This window comes from Bos mutus, chromosome 13 (genome assembly GCF_027580195.1).
Source record: "Bos mutus isolate GX-2022 chromosome 13, NWIPB_WYAK_1.1, whole genome shotgun sequence".
Lineage (NCBI taxonomy): Eukaryota > Metazoa > Chordata > Mammalia > Artiodactyla > Bovidae > Bos > Bos mutus.
Genome location: NC_091629.1, coordinates 24,945,717 through 24,957,905, shown reverse-complemented (window position 1 = coordinate 24,957,905; position 12,189 = coordinate 24,945,717). Strand labels below are relative to the sequence as shown.

The 12,189-nt window shown below is 42.5% G+C and overlaps 1 protein-coding gene across 13 annotated transcripts in view; it reads left to right on the top strand.

Moving 5' to 3' along the window:
• The window catches only part of RALGAPA2 (Ral GTPase activating protein catalytic subunit alpha 2), a 280,569-nt gene that overhangs the window by 109,162 nt on the left and 159,218 nt on the right, over positions 1-12,189 (top strand). For all 13 annotated transcript variants that reach the window (XR_011466483.1, XR_011466481.1, XR_011466480.1 and 10 more), the window contains 3 exons: positions 1,356-1,453; positions 6,702-6,792; positions 8,021-8,197. Coding sequence is in view for 6 of the 13 variants with exons in the window: in XM_070381165.1 (XP_070237266.1) it covers positions 1,356-1,453; positions 6,702-6,792; positions 8,021-8,197 (366 nt within the window). In the remaining 7 variants the exon portion in view is untranslated. The remainder of the gene's footprint in view (positions 1-1,355; positions 1,454-6,701; positions 6,793-8,020; positions 8,198-12,189) is intronic.

Below are 12,189 nucleotides of genomic sequence, written 5' to 3'. Positions count from 1 at the left end.
GAGGGGTCATGGGGTGAGGGATGAGAGGTGGATGGCTGACCAGACTTGTGAAGCTTATTAGCAGCATGTAGATCTGCCGAGGTTGAAAAATGATAACTTGTATTATTAGCGTTATGGGCTTCCCTGGTGGCTAAGCGGTAAAGAATCTGCCTGCAATGCAGGAGACCCAGGTTCAATCCCTGGGTCGGGAAGATCCCTTGGAGGAGGAAATGGTGACCCACTCCAGTATTCTTGCCTGGGAAATCCCATGGACAGAGGAGCCTTGCAGGCTACAGTCCATAGGGTTGCAGAGTCGGACACAACTGAGCGACTGAGCAGGCATGCACACCAACTAGCATTAATCCACACAGTTTCTCCAGCAGCTTTCAGCAGCAACCAGGGTGAAAGGTGGCAAGGCAGGTGGTTAGACCTGTGAGCTTTGACAAATGTGTTTTACAGTGAAAATGCATGTTTAAGTGTGTCTGGTGACAGTGAGCATACGTACTTAGTTTCATGAGTTAGGTAATCAACCAAGCCGTCCTGTAGGCCTGTGTCAGGGTCATGCCATCCTCGTCAAATGAGCAGGGTATAGCCCCTCTTAGAAATTCTCTCGGAAGAAAAATAATAAATATACAATAAAGACAACTTGAGAAATGTGTTACCTGGAAGATTTTCTGTTCTCCACAAGTCTTTGTGTAAGATTGTTGTGATCTTTTTCCCTTGAATATTTGGTGGAATCCATCAGTTGCCTCGAGTTTTCTTGTCGGAAGATTTTAAAGTACTATTCAGATTTTTAAATCATTCTAAGACTTCATATTTTCCTTTTCTTGTTTTAATTTGCATAAATTTTGTGGTTTTTTTCCCTAGGAATTTGTTCATTTATTTTTTAAAGAAGATTTATTGGCCCCAGACTACACATAGAATCTGATATTTTTAATTAACGGTGGCAGGCTCGGTGGAGATATCCCATTCTCTGTTACGGACAGTGGTTGTCAGTTACTTCTCTCACTAGCAATGCTGAGCCACCTCATGCTCCCTTCCCCATTCCCTTCCTCCCTTCCCCAGCCTGGCTGACTCAGGCAGCTCTTGGCTGAGACCCCTTCTCCAAGGCCCCCAGACAGGGCTTATTGCTCCCCCTCCCCTCACCATGTGTAACATTAACACTCGACAATAAAGTTCTCTGTTCATCAGAGACCAGGTCTGTGGGGCAGTCGTGATCCATAGGCTGCTCACGTGCTGGGCCCTGCACTCTTGTTTTTACATGTCTTAAAATATCTAAATTTAATCATTGCCTGTGTATAAAAATCTTTTCCCAGTTTTACCATCTGAAATATTTCTTTTGTTGATTTCCCCCTTTCCCACCCCCAACTCTCTAGGCCAAAAGCTAGAAAATGCACAGAACGTGAGTTCTTCAGAGCCCAGACTTGCTCAGGAGAGCAAAGGACATGAGAAGAAAGAGCATGAAGGAATAACAGTAAGATCTTTTCAGAATACACACGTGTGTCATTAAAAATAAACGTACCGACCACTGGCACGATACGCACATTTACTAGTGGCCGTGACACTATCTTTTAAAGTTTTTTTCCACTTAGATGTGTTTTAGGGCCAGGTGACCTTGAGACGTTTGAAAGACTTGCTCACTTTCTATGTAAAATTATAGTCACATTACAAAAATAGAACGCAGTAAGCATGAAAACAGAATTTCGCACTTGGTCTATATGTGCACTTTCTCTTTTTAAGGACATCCTTGCCTGTCAAGCAGATGCTCAGACTCCCTATTCCTGGTATCACTGTAGGTTGTAGCCTTCATCTGACCCGAGTTCACAGATAAATGAGATGTTATGGTTTCTTTCTTTTTAAAAAAACGTAAAATGGCATTTATAGGTTTCTTAAAACACAAATAAAAAGTTTAAAGAAGAAAATTAAAAAGTAGCCCTAACTCATTCATGCAGATAATTCCTATTTATTCATTAAAAAAAAAAACAAAAACGTAGTATCTATGAATAGAACACTCAGACATCCCAGAAAGGTACAAAATACACACAGAAAGTCACTCCCTACTCTTCCCTGCCTGGAAGATATGAGTGTTCCTCGGTTCTTTTTTAACGGGCATATACCAGCTTTATACGTACATTCCATTTGTATGTATATTCTGAGTGTGTATTTCAACAGTCAGATAAACACCCAGAGACTCACCGCCGGCACAGAAACCAGAGCATCTTCATAGCTGTTGCTGTGCCTTGTGGGCGTCGTCTTGGTCCCTCAGAGAACAGCTCTGTGCTGGCTCTGTGTTGATCGTGTCTTTGCTTTCCTTTGTAGTTTTGCTTGAAATGTATGTCCCTCTAAACAATGCATCCTTTAGTTTCCCTCATTTTTAAGCTTTATAAAGGCGGTGTGATTACTTTGTTCACTCATTACCATGTATTTACATGGTGGCACGCTGCCCTAGCTCATTGCTTTCTCTGCTGTTTGATATTCCACCGTGAGTACACCACAGTTCACTTTTCCACTCTCTTGTTAACGTTTAGCTTGTTCCCCCCCGCTTTTTTTTTAATGAGAAATGAAGCTGTGCACATTCTTGTATGTGTTTCAAGATCTACCTGTAAGATTTTCTCAACGGTGTTGTCTTAGAGTGGAACTGATGAGTCCCAGGGAAAAAGGACGCTCTTTTTTACAAGAGAATGTGTCTTTCTCCAGAGTGGTTGTACCACTTCTGTTTTGGCCAGCAGTGTGTAAAAAGTTTCTGTTCATCCACATTCCTGCCAACACTTACTGCTGTCAGATTTAAAATCTGGGAGTCGAGTGGGTGAAATGGGGTCTCATTTTGTTTTGCATTTCTCAAGTTGCCGATAAAGTCTTTGCTTATGTTGATTGGCCATATGTGTTTCATCTGTGGAGTGCCTACTGATGTCTTTTCCATTTTCCTGTTGATGTGTCTTTGTTACTTGTACCGATTCTTCATGTAGTCTGAATACGGATCCTGTATTGGTTATGTTTCTGGTGAATTTCTTCTTCCAATGTGTGGCTTATATTTTCACATTCTCTATGTTGTCTTTTGATGAATAGAAGCTCTTAATTTTGATATTCTTGGTTATTGTTTTTTGTTATTAAATTTTATGAAAATTAAAAAAAAATTTATTTCTGTGTTTGCTTTTGGCTGTGCTGGATCTTTGTTGTTGTGTAGGCTTTTATCTAGTTATGGTGGGGGGTGGGGGCTACTCTGTACTTGCAGTGCACAGGCTTCTCACTGCGGTGGCTTCTCTTATTCCAGAGGACCGGTTCTAGGGCACATGGACTTAGTAATTGTGGTCCATGGGCTTAGTTGCTCTGCAGCATGTTGGATCTTCCTGGTTCAGGGGTCCAACCCATTTCTTCTGCATTAGCAGGCAGATTCTTCATGACTGAGCCACCAGGGAAGCCCTGAAAAATTTAAAATATCAACTTGAAAGGGATAAGAATATTTGCCTTATGTTTATAAATGTTTCAGTTTTGTGCTTTATACATTTAACTCTTGCATCTGCCTGGAGCTGATGTTTATGGGATGGCAGTAGGGATCCAATTTCATTTTTTTCCCCTACATGGATAGCCACTTATCCTGGGTCCCCTATACTGAATTCATTTTCCTTTATTGATCTGAAAATGCTACCTGTCTCTCATACTCATAGATACTGCATCCCAGATGTGTGAGGCTTTGTTTTGGTGCTTCTTAAGTCATTGGTTACTTTGTCTGTCTTAATTCAGTAGTTCCACGACTTCCTCCTCACCCCCATCTAATGGAAGCTTTTTTTTCTACTATCTTCTGTCTCTTGTTGTTGCTGTTGAGAGGTCTTCTGTCCATCCTGTTTGTTGTTCCTCACTGTTCTTAATCCTTGTCCTCCAGTTTCACTACAGAATATTTAGGCGCATTTTCTCTTGGTCTGTACAATTTGTCCTATTTTGGATATGCTATATGTGTCAGGCATCTGTGAATAATTGTTCTTCCATCGCTTCTGGAAAATTCTTGGTAATCCGTTCATCAAATATTGCCCATTCTTTGTTCTCTCACCCTTTCCTTCTGGAGTTCTGGGTAGAAATATATTTAGACTTTCTTATTCTGTGTTCTGTATCTCTTAAGCCCTCTTTCATATTTTCCATTCTCCTTGGCTATGTGGGTGCGTTCTGGGTGATTCATCAAATCTTTCATTCAGTTCAATAATTCTCTTCTTATGCATTTATAGTCTGCTGTTTAATGGTCCCATTGAGTTTTTTTGGTTCAACAATTTTATGTTTTGCTTCTGAAAGTTCAGGTTAACACTTTTCAAGTATATCTTGTAATCTCTCATGATCTCTTATAGTTTGTGCATTTTTTTGTGATTCCCACCTTTTATTCCTTTAAACTAGTCACAGATTACAGTTCTGAATTCTTTATCTGATTATCTGAAATCCTTGAGGGGTGGGTGGGGAATCTAAATCTGATGTTTGTTGTTTCTAAGATTTGTGCTTGGTGGGTTTTTAATTTCCTTTGGTGTTTGGTAACTTTTGATTGTGAGTTCCTAGCTGGCTAATCTGAATCTGCAGAAAACCTGGATTTCTGATGTGATGAAGTTTCACAAAACAGGGAGTGCTACTTTAATTTGGGACTCTGGTTCCTTTTGCCACTGGCAGTGGTAATATTAGATTAATGCCCAAGGTAGCCCCATTTCACTGCCCTGATTTCCGTGTGCTTTGGGTGGGAGTGGGAAGAGGGGCTGGGTCCCTTGAAGGTTTGTTTTACTTCCTGTAAGCCCCAGATTTTTATGTAGGTTCTATAGTTGGAGGATATTTCATCTTCCAGAGAGTCAGAAGCAGAAGAGCCTATAATCTGCTTTTCAATTAAGGAGATAGCCTGTGTATATTCCATTATCATATTAGAAATATATGCTTCCCAGGTGGCTCAGTGATAAAGAATCTGCCTACAATGCAGTAGACACAGATTCAGTTCCTGGGTCAGGAAGATCCCTGGAGAAGGGTATGGCAACCCTCTCCAGTATTCTCGCCTGGGAAGTCCTATGGATAGAGGAGCCTGGTGGGCAACAGTCCATGGGGTTACAAAAGAGTCAGACACAACTGAGCAACTAAACAACAACAACAATATTAGGTACATATCATCCTTCTTTAAAGCTGAGTAGCATTTTTTTACATACTGTTAATCTTCTAAATATTTCATTCATGACCTACTTATGTGTTTTAGCTTAATGATTATTCTGTCCTTTAATTTTACATCTTAGTCCCTCCTTTTCATGTGTTTGCTTATTTAGTATTCATTCCTTTAGTTGGCTTATTGAATCCTGTGATTTTTGTACACTCTAAGCTGGAGAGCCTTAAATATACTATCTTCATTTCTGGCTCTGTTCTCCATCTTGCCAGTCATGGATTTTTGTTGCACACTTATGGTACATTCTCTTTAGATATTCAGCCCAAAAATGGATATTAAAATATCAGAAACTTCCTCAAATTCCTCCGTCCATTGTCCATCCATCTGCCTTTCCTCCCTACCTCCCTTCCTTCTTTTGTCACCGTCTTTCTCATGGTCCCCTAGATTCATATCCTTATGTAATTTAAGTTCCATTCCCATGGACAACACTTATATAAGCTCTTATCTGTCATTCTGCAGCATTTTTAAAATTTATCTTTTCTTCTCCTTTTCTATCATCAAAAGCCTTATTTGCTCATTCCTGAATTACCATCATAATTCCATAGCAACTTTCTTCTTAACTCTATTCCACAGATAGTAAGTCAACTTAACCATTTTGATTATGTTTTTAATCACAATCAGCTACTGTCTGGAACATATGGTTGCTCATTTTGTCAATACTGGGTTGAAATTCCTAAGCCTGATGTTGGAGGCGCCCTGGCAGGTGTGCTGCTTGTAGAAGGTGGTCATGTTTCCTTCTTACCGTTTCCCTCTCCACCTGACTGCCCTGCATGGCCTGCTGTAATCGGCTTCTTTTCCTGCACGTAGAACTTGCTGATTTCTCAGTGCTTCCTGCCCTGAGCCCCTTCCTGCCTACTCTCTACCACCTCATGTCTGTAGCCTTGTTGAGCAGCTCTCCTGTCACTGTGAGCCGATCAAGGTAACACTTTCTTCTGCATACCTTTTAGAGAGAGTTGACTTGCATATTTTGCTAATGTACATTGTGATCATTTTGTGTAATTTGTGTATGTTTTGTCTTCCCACACCGGTTATGTAAAATGTAGGGTGCAGATTGCCTCCCAGTGTTCTAGTCCCATGTTTAACCCACGGTCCAGTGCTGAGCAGTGCTTAGGGAAGCCTGCTGCACCTGTAACAAGGGAGGCATTGAATGGGTCTGGGTGGGGTTTACGCCCTCCCTGCCAACATGCTGGTGACTTATACCTCCTGGAGGATGATATCCATTATGCATGTGTACCCAAGCAGAGGTACAAATAGAACCTCAACATAAACGATTTCCATGTAACTTAGCATCCCTCCTCCATAGACCATGTTAATTGGATGCCAACTGATAAAGCAGAAGCCTTAAATTTCAGATCTTGGGTAATTTATAACTTGGTCACAGTAATTAGTGAACCCATATCCTTCCAGTGAAGAACGTCATTCAGTTTTTTGTTACTATTCTTACTGTTTGTTTGTTTCTTTTTCTTTAGACATATGGACTAGAAACTTAACAGTCTTGTAAAAATTAAAACTTTTCTGTAACCAGCGCAATCTTTCTTTCTGTCTGAAGATCTTAGTTCGAAGAAGCAGCAGCCCCATTGAACTGGATTTGAAAGATGACTCACAGCAGATGCAAGGAAAATGTAGGGAGAGACAGAAGAGTAAGTACCAGGAGATGTGGTCTGTGTTCCTCCAGCTTCAACATGGATAGACTTTGTTTCCTTTTGACCTTCTAACTCAAATGATATCATCTGAAGACACAATGTTGCGATACAGGACATTTTTATTCCTGGAATCCCAGGATAGATGGGTGGTTAGTACCAGTCAAACATTAAACATTACCCAGTTACCTTCGAGAATTGTCTTTCCAGCCCTGGGTCTCCAGGTGAAAAGCACAATGAAGGCTGATGGCTGGTGAGGAGACAGGCCCAGAAGGAAGAATGGTCTTCCTTTTGGACGTTCCCCCAGGTTCGGAACACAAAGCTTCTGCAGTACCTTAACATCAGTGGTATAAGTATTTAAAATTTGACTGGGATGCTGAGATGTACCATTAGGTACTGTAATATGCGGCCCTAATACTCTGCTTCCCTGAGGTCCTCTGTCATGCCCCCTCCTTCTTGGTCGTTCCTGGTGGAGGGCAGAGCAGGAACTCTCAGGCTCCACCTTCTGGAGTCCCGGGACAGGCGAAGTGAGGGACCTCGCAGGTGACTGGGGCAGTTGTCAGTTCTCTGCATGTGAATACCTGATGGTAGATTACAAGCAGCAGGGCTGGGGGACTGTCAGTGGCTGACACAAAGGGCAGCCAGGAGGGCTACAGGCAGAAAGGGTGGGCACCCCGAGTCTGTGTGCACCAGACAGGGGACTTAAGGGGCAGGCCGATAGAAGCGGTTCTGTGTCAGACTGAATAGCCAGGTGGGGCTTCATAGCCTTTGACAGCATCACGGTACCATGACATCGGAGCATTTCAGTGCTTAGTGGAGGAGATTCTCTATTGGTGGGATGCCTCATCCCCCAGTGATCCTAGGTGACTCGCCTAGGTTCATGTCTAGACATAGATTCTTCAGCCTGGAAGCATGAACCTGCCTTTGTAGTGGGATCAATTCCCATCCACCTCCTCCAGCCACCTCTGTTTTGTAGTTGAGTAAGTCAGGGTACAAGGTGTGAGGATGTGCTCTTGTGGGTACCAGGGGAACTCAGTTAAGACCTGTGAAGAGTCGGAGCCCATAAAGAGAACTCACATCCACACATGGGAGCTGTGTGTCGTTGACCAGGGGCCCCACGCAGGCCCCTGTCCCCAGGGGCAGCTGCTTAGGTCCTTGTGTGCCGGGACCATGGACATGCTCGTGCCCTGCCCTTGGCCATCTTGGGCTGTGTCTTCCGTCATTCCAGGTGACAGTGTGAGCAGTGACCCCACTCTGGGCTGCAGCACTGAGGCAGAGCTGTCCCTGAGCCACTGGCAGACCTGCGAGGAAGACCCAGATCTGAGCCCGCCTGCAGATACTGTGACTGACGCTGACGCCCGCCACTGGTTACAGCTCCGGCCCACGGATGCTTCAAACCTAACAGGTAAGCGCATCCTTAAGACGAGGCAGCAGCATTCACAGGGTTTCCCAGGTGTGAGGACGCTAGGGCATCCTTTGGCACAGTGATGATGGGGGCTGCCCCCTCCCACATGGGCGTGCCCACCCCAGTCCCCCCACCCCCACTGGTCATAATCAGCGGCGGAGTCTCGGTGTCCTGTGTGCAGAGGGTTCTGAAACAGTGGAAGGACGGGGAGGAAGCCCATCGTGCCCACACTCGCTGTCCAACACGGGAGGAGGTGGCTGATATTTAGGCCAATGCTTTGCCATTCCTGACCAGATTTGCTTTACTCTGAAAACAGAGAAAAGTGATTTCTCCAACTTACATGTGCCACAAATCCAGGAGAAGTTAAAGAATTTGAATACTTACCTATTGCTGCTTTCTTTAACTTTGGTGTGGAATCTTTGATGCATGCAAGATAAGTTGTGACACATGTTATGGACCGGTGAGCCTGCCCCGAGCGTAAGAAGTAGAATAGCTCCCCCACCAGTGAGACCCCCCAACAGGGGGGCCCCCTTCTCAAGTCCTTTCCTTCTCTTGTCATCTCATGTGAATACTGTGACCCTGTCCACAGTGGTTTTTTTTAAATTAAATAATTTATTTTTTGCAATTATTTAAGTTTTCTTGGGGTTTTTAATAACCATTCCCACTTCTTTATAAAGTGTTAACCACAGTATCTGTCTATTCAAACAACATATCATTTAATTTTGGTTTTAAGCTTTTTAAAAATGTCGTCATATTCTGTATTTTTTTTTTTTTTGCAACATTTTTCCCTTGAGTATTCGTAGTTCTAAGATTCATGAATAGGTTACAGAGCCGAACTTTCTGGGATGGCATCCAGGCTCTGCCAAGGAGTTGCTGGGTGGCTTTGAGCCAGGTGGCTTTGACAGAGAGCTGGCTTTGGGCTCTCTGTCCTTTAGTTTCTCTTTACAGTAAAGTGGGGATACTAATAGTCCATGTTATAGAGTTGTTGGAGGAATCAGTGAGTGAGCCTCTACGTCAAGCGCATAGAGCAGATTTAGCTCTTCATATGCACGCACACACGCATGCACGCCCATGCATATACGCATATCGTGTGACCCTGGGAAAGTGAGCCTCTTTCACTTCAGGTTCAGTTCCCTGGCCTGTCACACAGAGGGCACCAAGAGAAGCTGGGTTTTTGTTTTGCTTGGTTTTGGTGAGAAATTGCTGGGAGAGGCCAGTGTTCTGAGGAGCTCAGCATGGGAGGTGCCCACCACGGCCACATCCCTCCTGGCCCACCACGTTCCCAGGTCCATAGACATCCTTGATGAGAACCGCAACAACAAACCACAAAGCGCGTGTTGAGTAAAAAGTGGTATTAAACCACTAAAAATCATTTTAAAATTAGAAGTAAAGGCTAAACTTTTAACTTAGCCTTTTTTTTTTTTAACTAAGCAAATTGGTTTTCATAAATTACAGTATACATTTTAACCAGTCTCTGTGTTTTGGGAAATTTCTAATAAAGTAGCATAACACCTTCATAAAATTTACATAGAAAAATGGTGTTAGATAAAAATCTTTTATCTATGAGATAGAGAAGACCAAGAAGAATGATCTTAATGTGCACTTAATGTTTATCTTAATTAAGACTGGAAAAACAAACCAGTTAACTGTAACAACTGTGAACAACACATTGCCTTATAATGCTGTATGTGCCATTCTCAACAGACAGTGGACATTTTTGGTCTAAATGTTCACCTCTGCCCATGAAAGAAGCCTTGTAAAGTCAATGAGAAAACAGTTGGCAAAACCAATGTGCTTACTTTTATAACTTATTGGGTAGTAATTGGTGCTTCTCAAATTTGTGATTCTTTCATTATAGAAATGATGAAAATCATTTCTATAATATATATAATGATAATTTCTATAATACATGTAATACAAAATCATTATGTATAGAAAATAAATATAATAATTGTGAATAATAATATCATAAATTTACAAAGGTTTTAACAGTTTACAAAGAACTTTCAGACATCCTTTTTGATTTTTATGGTAAGCAGGTCAGGTTATACAAATTCTGTTTGAGGGGTGGAGAAGCTGAGACCCAGAGAAATCATGTCATCTCACTGGAAAGTAGGCCCCAGCATTGGAACTGGCTTCCAGAATGTTTTGACTCCATTTGCAAAGTTATGCCCACTCCTTTCTTCTACGCTGCTGTTCAAATTACAACTGCCAACCCCATTCAAACTATTTGAGAATTATCGATACACTTATGGAATCAGTGGTTTCTTTGGGTCCAATATTCAGATTATCCAAGGGGAATCATCATCATGGTACTGCCGAAGACTTTAGTACATTTTCAGTAAGCTGAATTTGCCTAAACAAGGACCAGCTTTAATTACTTTTATTGAAGAGAGAGAAAATTGGGTGATTACCTCTTTTGTCTGCCTTCTGGAAGGCTTAGCTCTGATCCCATCTCAGAGTGTGCCTGGTGCGCTCGGTCTAATACACTTGTGTGAGGTAATTTCATATGATGCTCTCTCTGCTGTGATTAACTCCTCCAGATACTCAGCTCTTCTTTGAAATCCTAATATTGAGAATCAGTACACTCAGTTCAATAGTTCATCTTGTCATGTGTGAAAAGGACAAACCGTAATATGATAAGGTTTATGGATTATCACCGTTCTGAATTTAACTTTCTGTTCTTAGGAGAAAAACTTCTTTGTTAAATGAACAAAGCAAACTCATATTACCCTGATCTCTAGGACATGCAAAGCGAGCAATCCAACAATTTGAATGTATCTCCATTTCTCACTGAATAATCCTACCAGTTATTAAATGCTTGGAATAATAAACTGCCTCTAAAATCTTAAATTCCTTTATCATTGGCCAGCTAGCAGTTTAGTTTTGTATTTGCTTTCTTATTTAAATCATTTCATGCTTTCTGGAAATGACAGTTAAATTTATAGTGGACTGCTTCAAAACGTGTCTGGGATTTGTATGGCAAGATATGGAGACATGGAGGTGACTGTCATGAGGAAGAAGATTTTAGAAATAGGCACGGGGACTTCCCTGGTGGTCCAGGGTTTAAGAGTCTGCCTTGCAATGCGGGGGACACAGGTTCGATCCTTGACCTGGGATGATCCCACATGTTGCAGGGCAACTAAGTCTGTGTGCCACAACTACTGAGCCTGTGCTCTGCAACAGTGAGAAGCTGCTGCGATGAGAAGTCCTGTGCACCACAACTAGAGAGGAGCCCCCACTGTGGCTTAACTAGAAAATTTTCATTGTTCCCAATGAAGATCCAGCGCAGCCAAAAATAAATAAGAAATTTTTGAAAAAAGAAATATGGACACAGCATGCCCCATAGGAGGGCACATGGGGGTCGGTCGCCTAGGTTGGTGGGTAAGTAGGAAGAGAGGAAAACATGGGCAACGTCCTTTATCGCCATTTGCACAGGGAAGGGAGGGCAGGGCGGACTAAGCAGACTGGGGGTCAGCTGGTTCAGATCATTTCAGCCGAGTCTGAAGCACAGACACTGGCCCAGGCTGCCAGGTGCCAGACCCTGGAGTGATGAGGGCACCGGGGCATCCCCTTGTTGGTGAGAGCTAGACAGAGGAAGGTGGTTAGGATGCTTGGTTTGGGATTGTGAGGTTTACAGGTGAACGACATACTCCCTGGTGAGTTGTTTGTCATCTCTAGGAATTGTCAGCCCTGGAAGTGGCAGCCCCTCCTGGCCAGGGAGGCCCCAGATGCCAGAGTATCAAGAATCCAAAAATAAGAAAGTAGAATTGACTCACATGTAAGTTTTGTTCAGTTGAGCTTATGATTTTCAAGAAGTGGGTATTTATAACTCTATAGAAAAGCTATGACAAACCTAGACAGCGTATTAAAAAGCAGAGATATTACTTTGCCGACAAAGGTCAGTATAATCAAAGCTATGGTTTTTCCAGTGGTCATGTACAAATGTGAGAGTTGGACCATAAAGAAGGCTGAGTGCCAAAGAATTGATG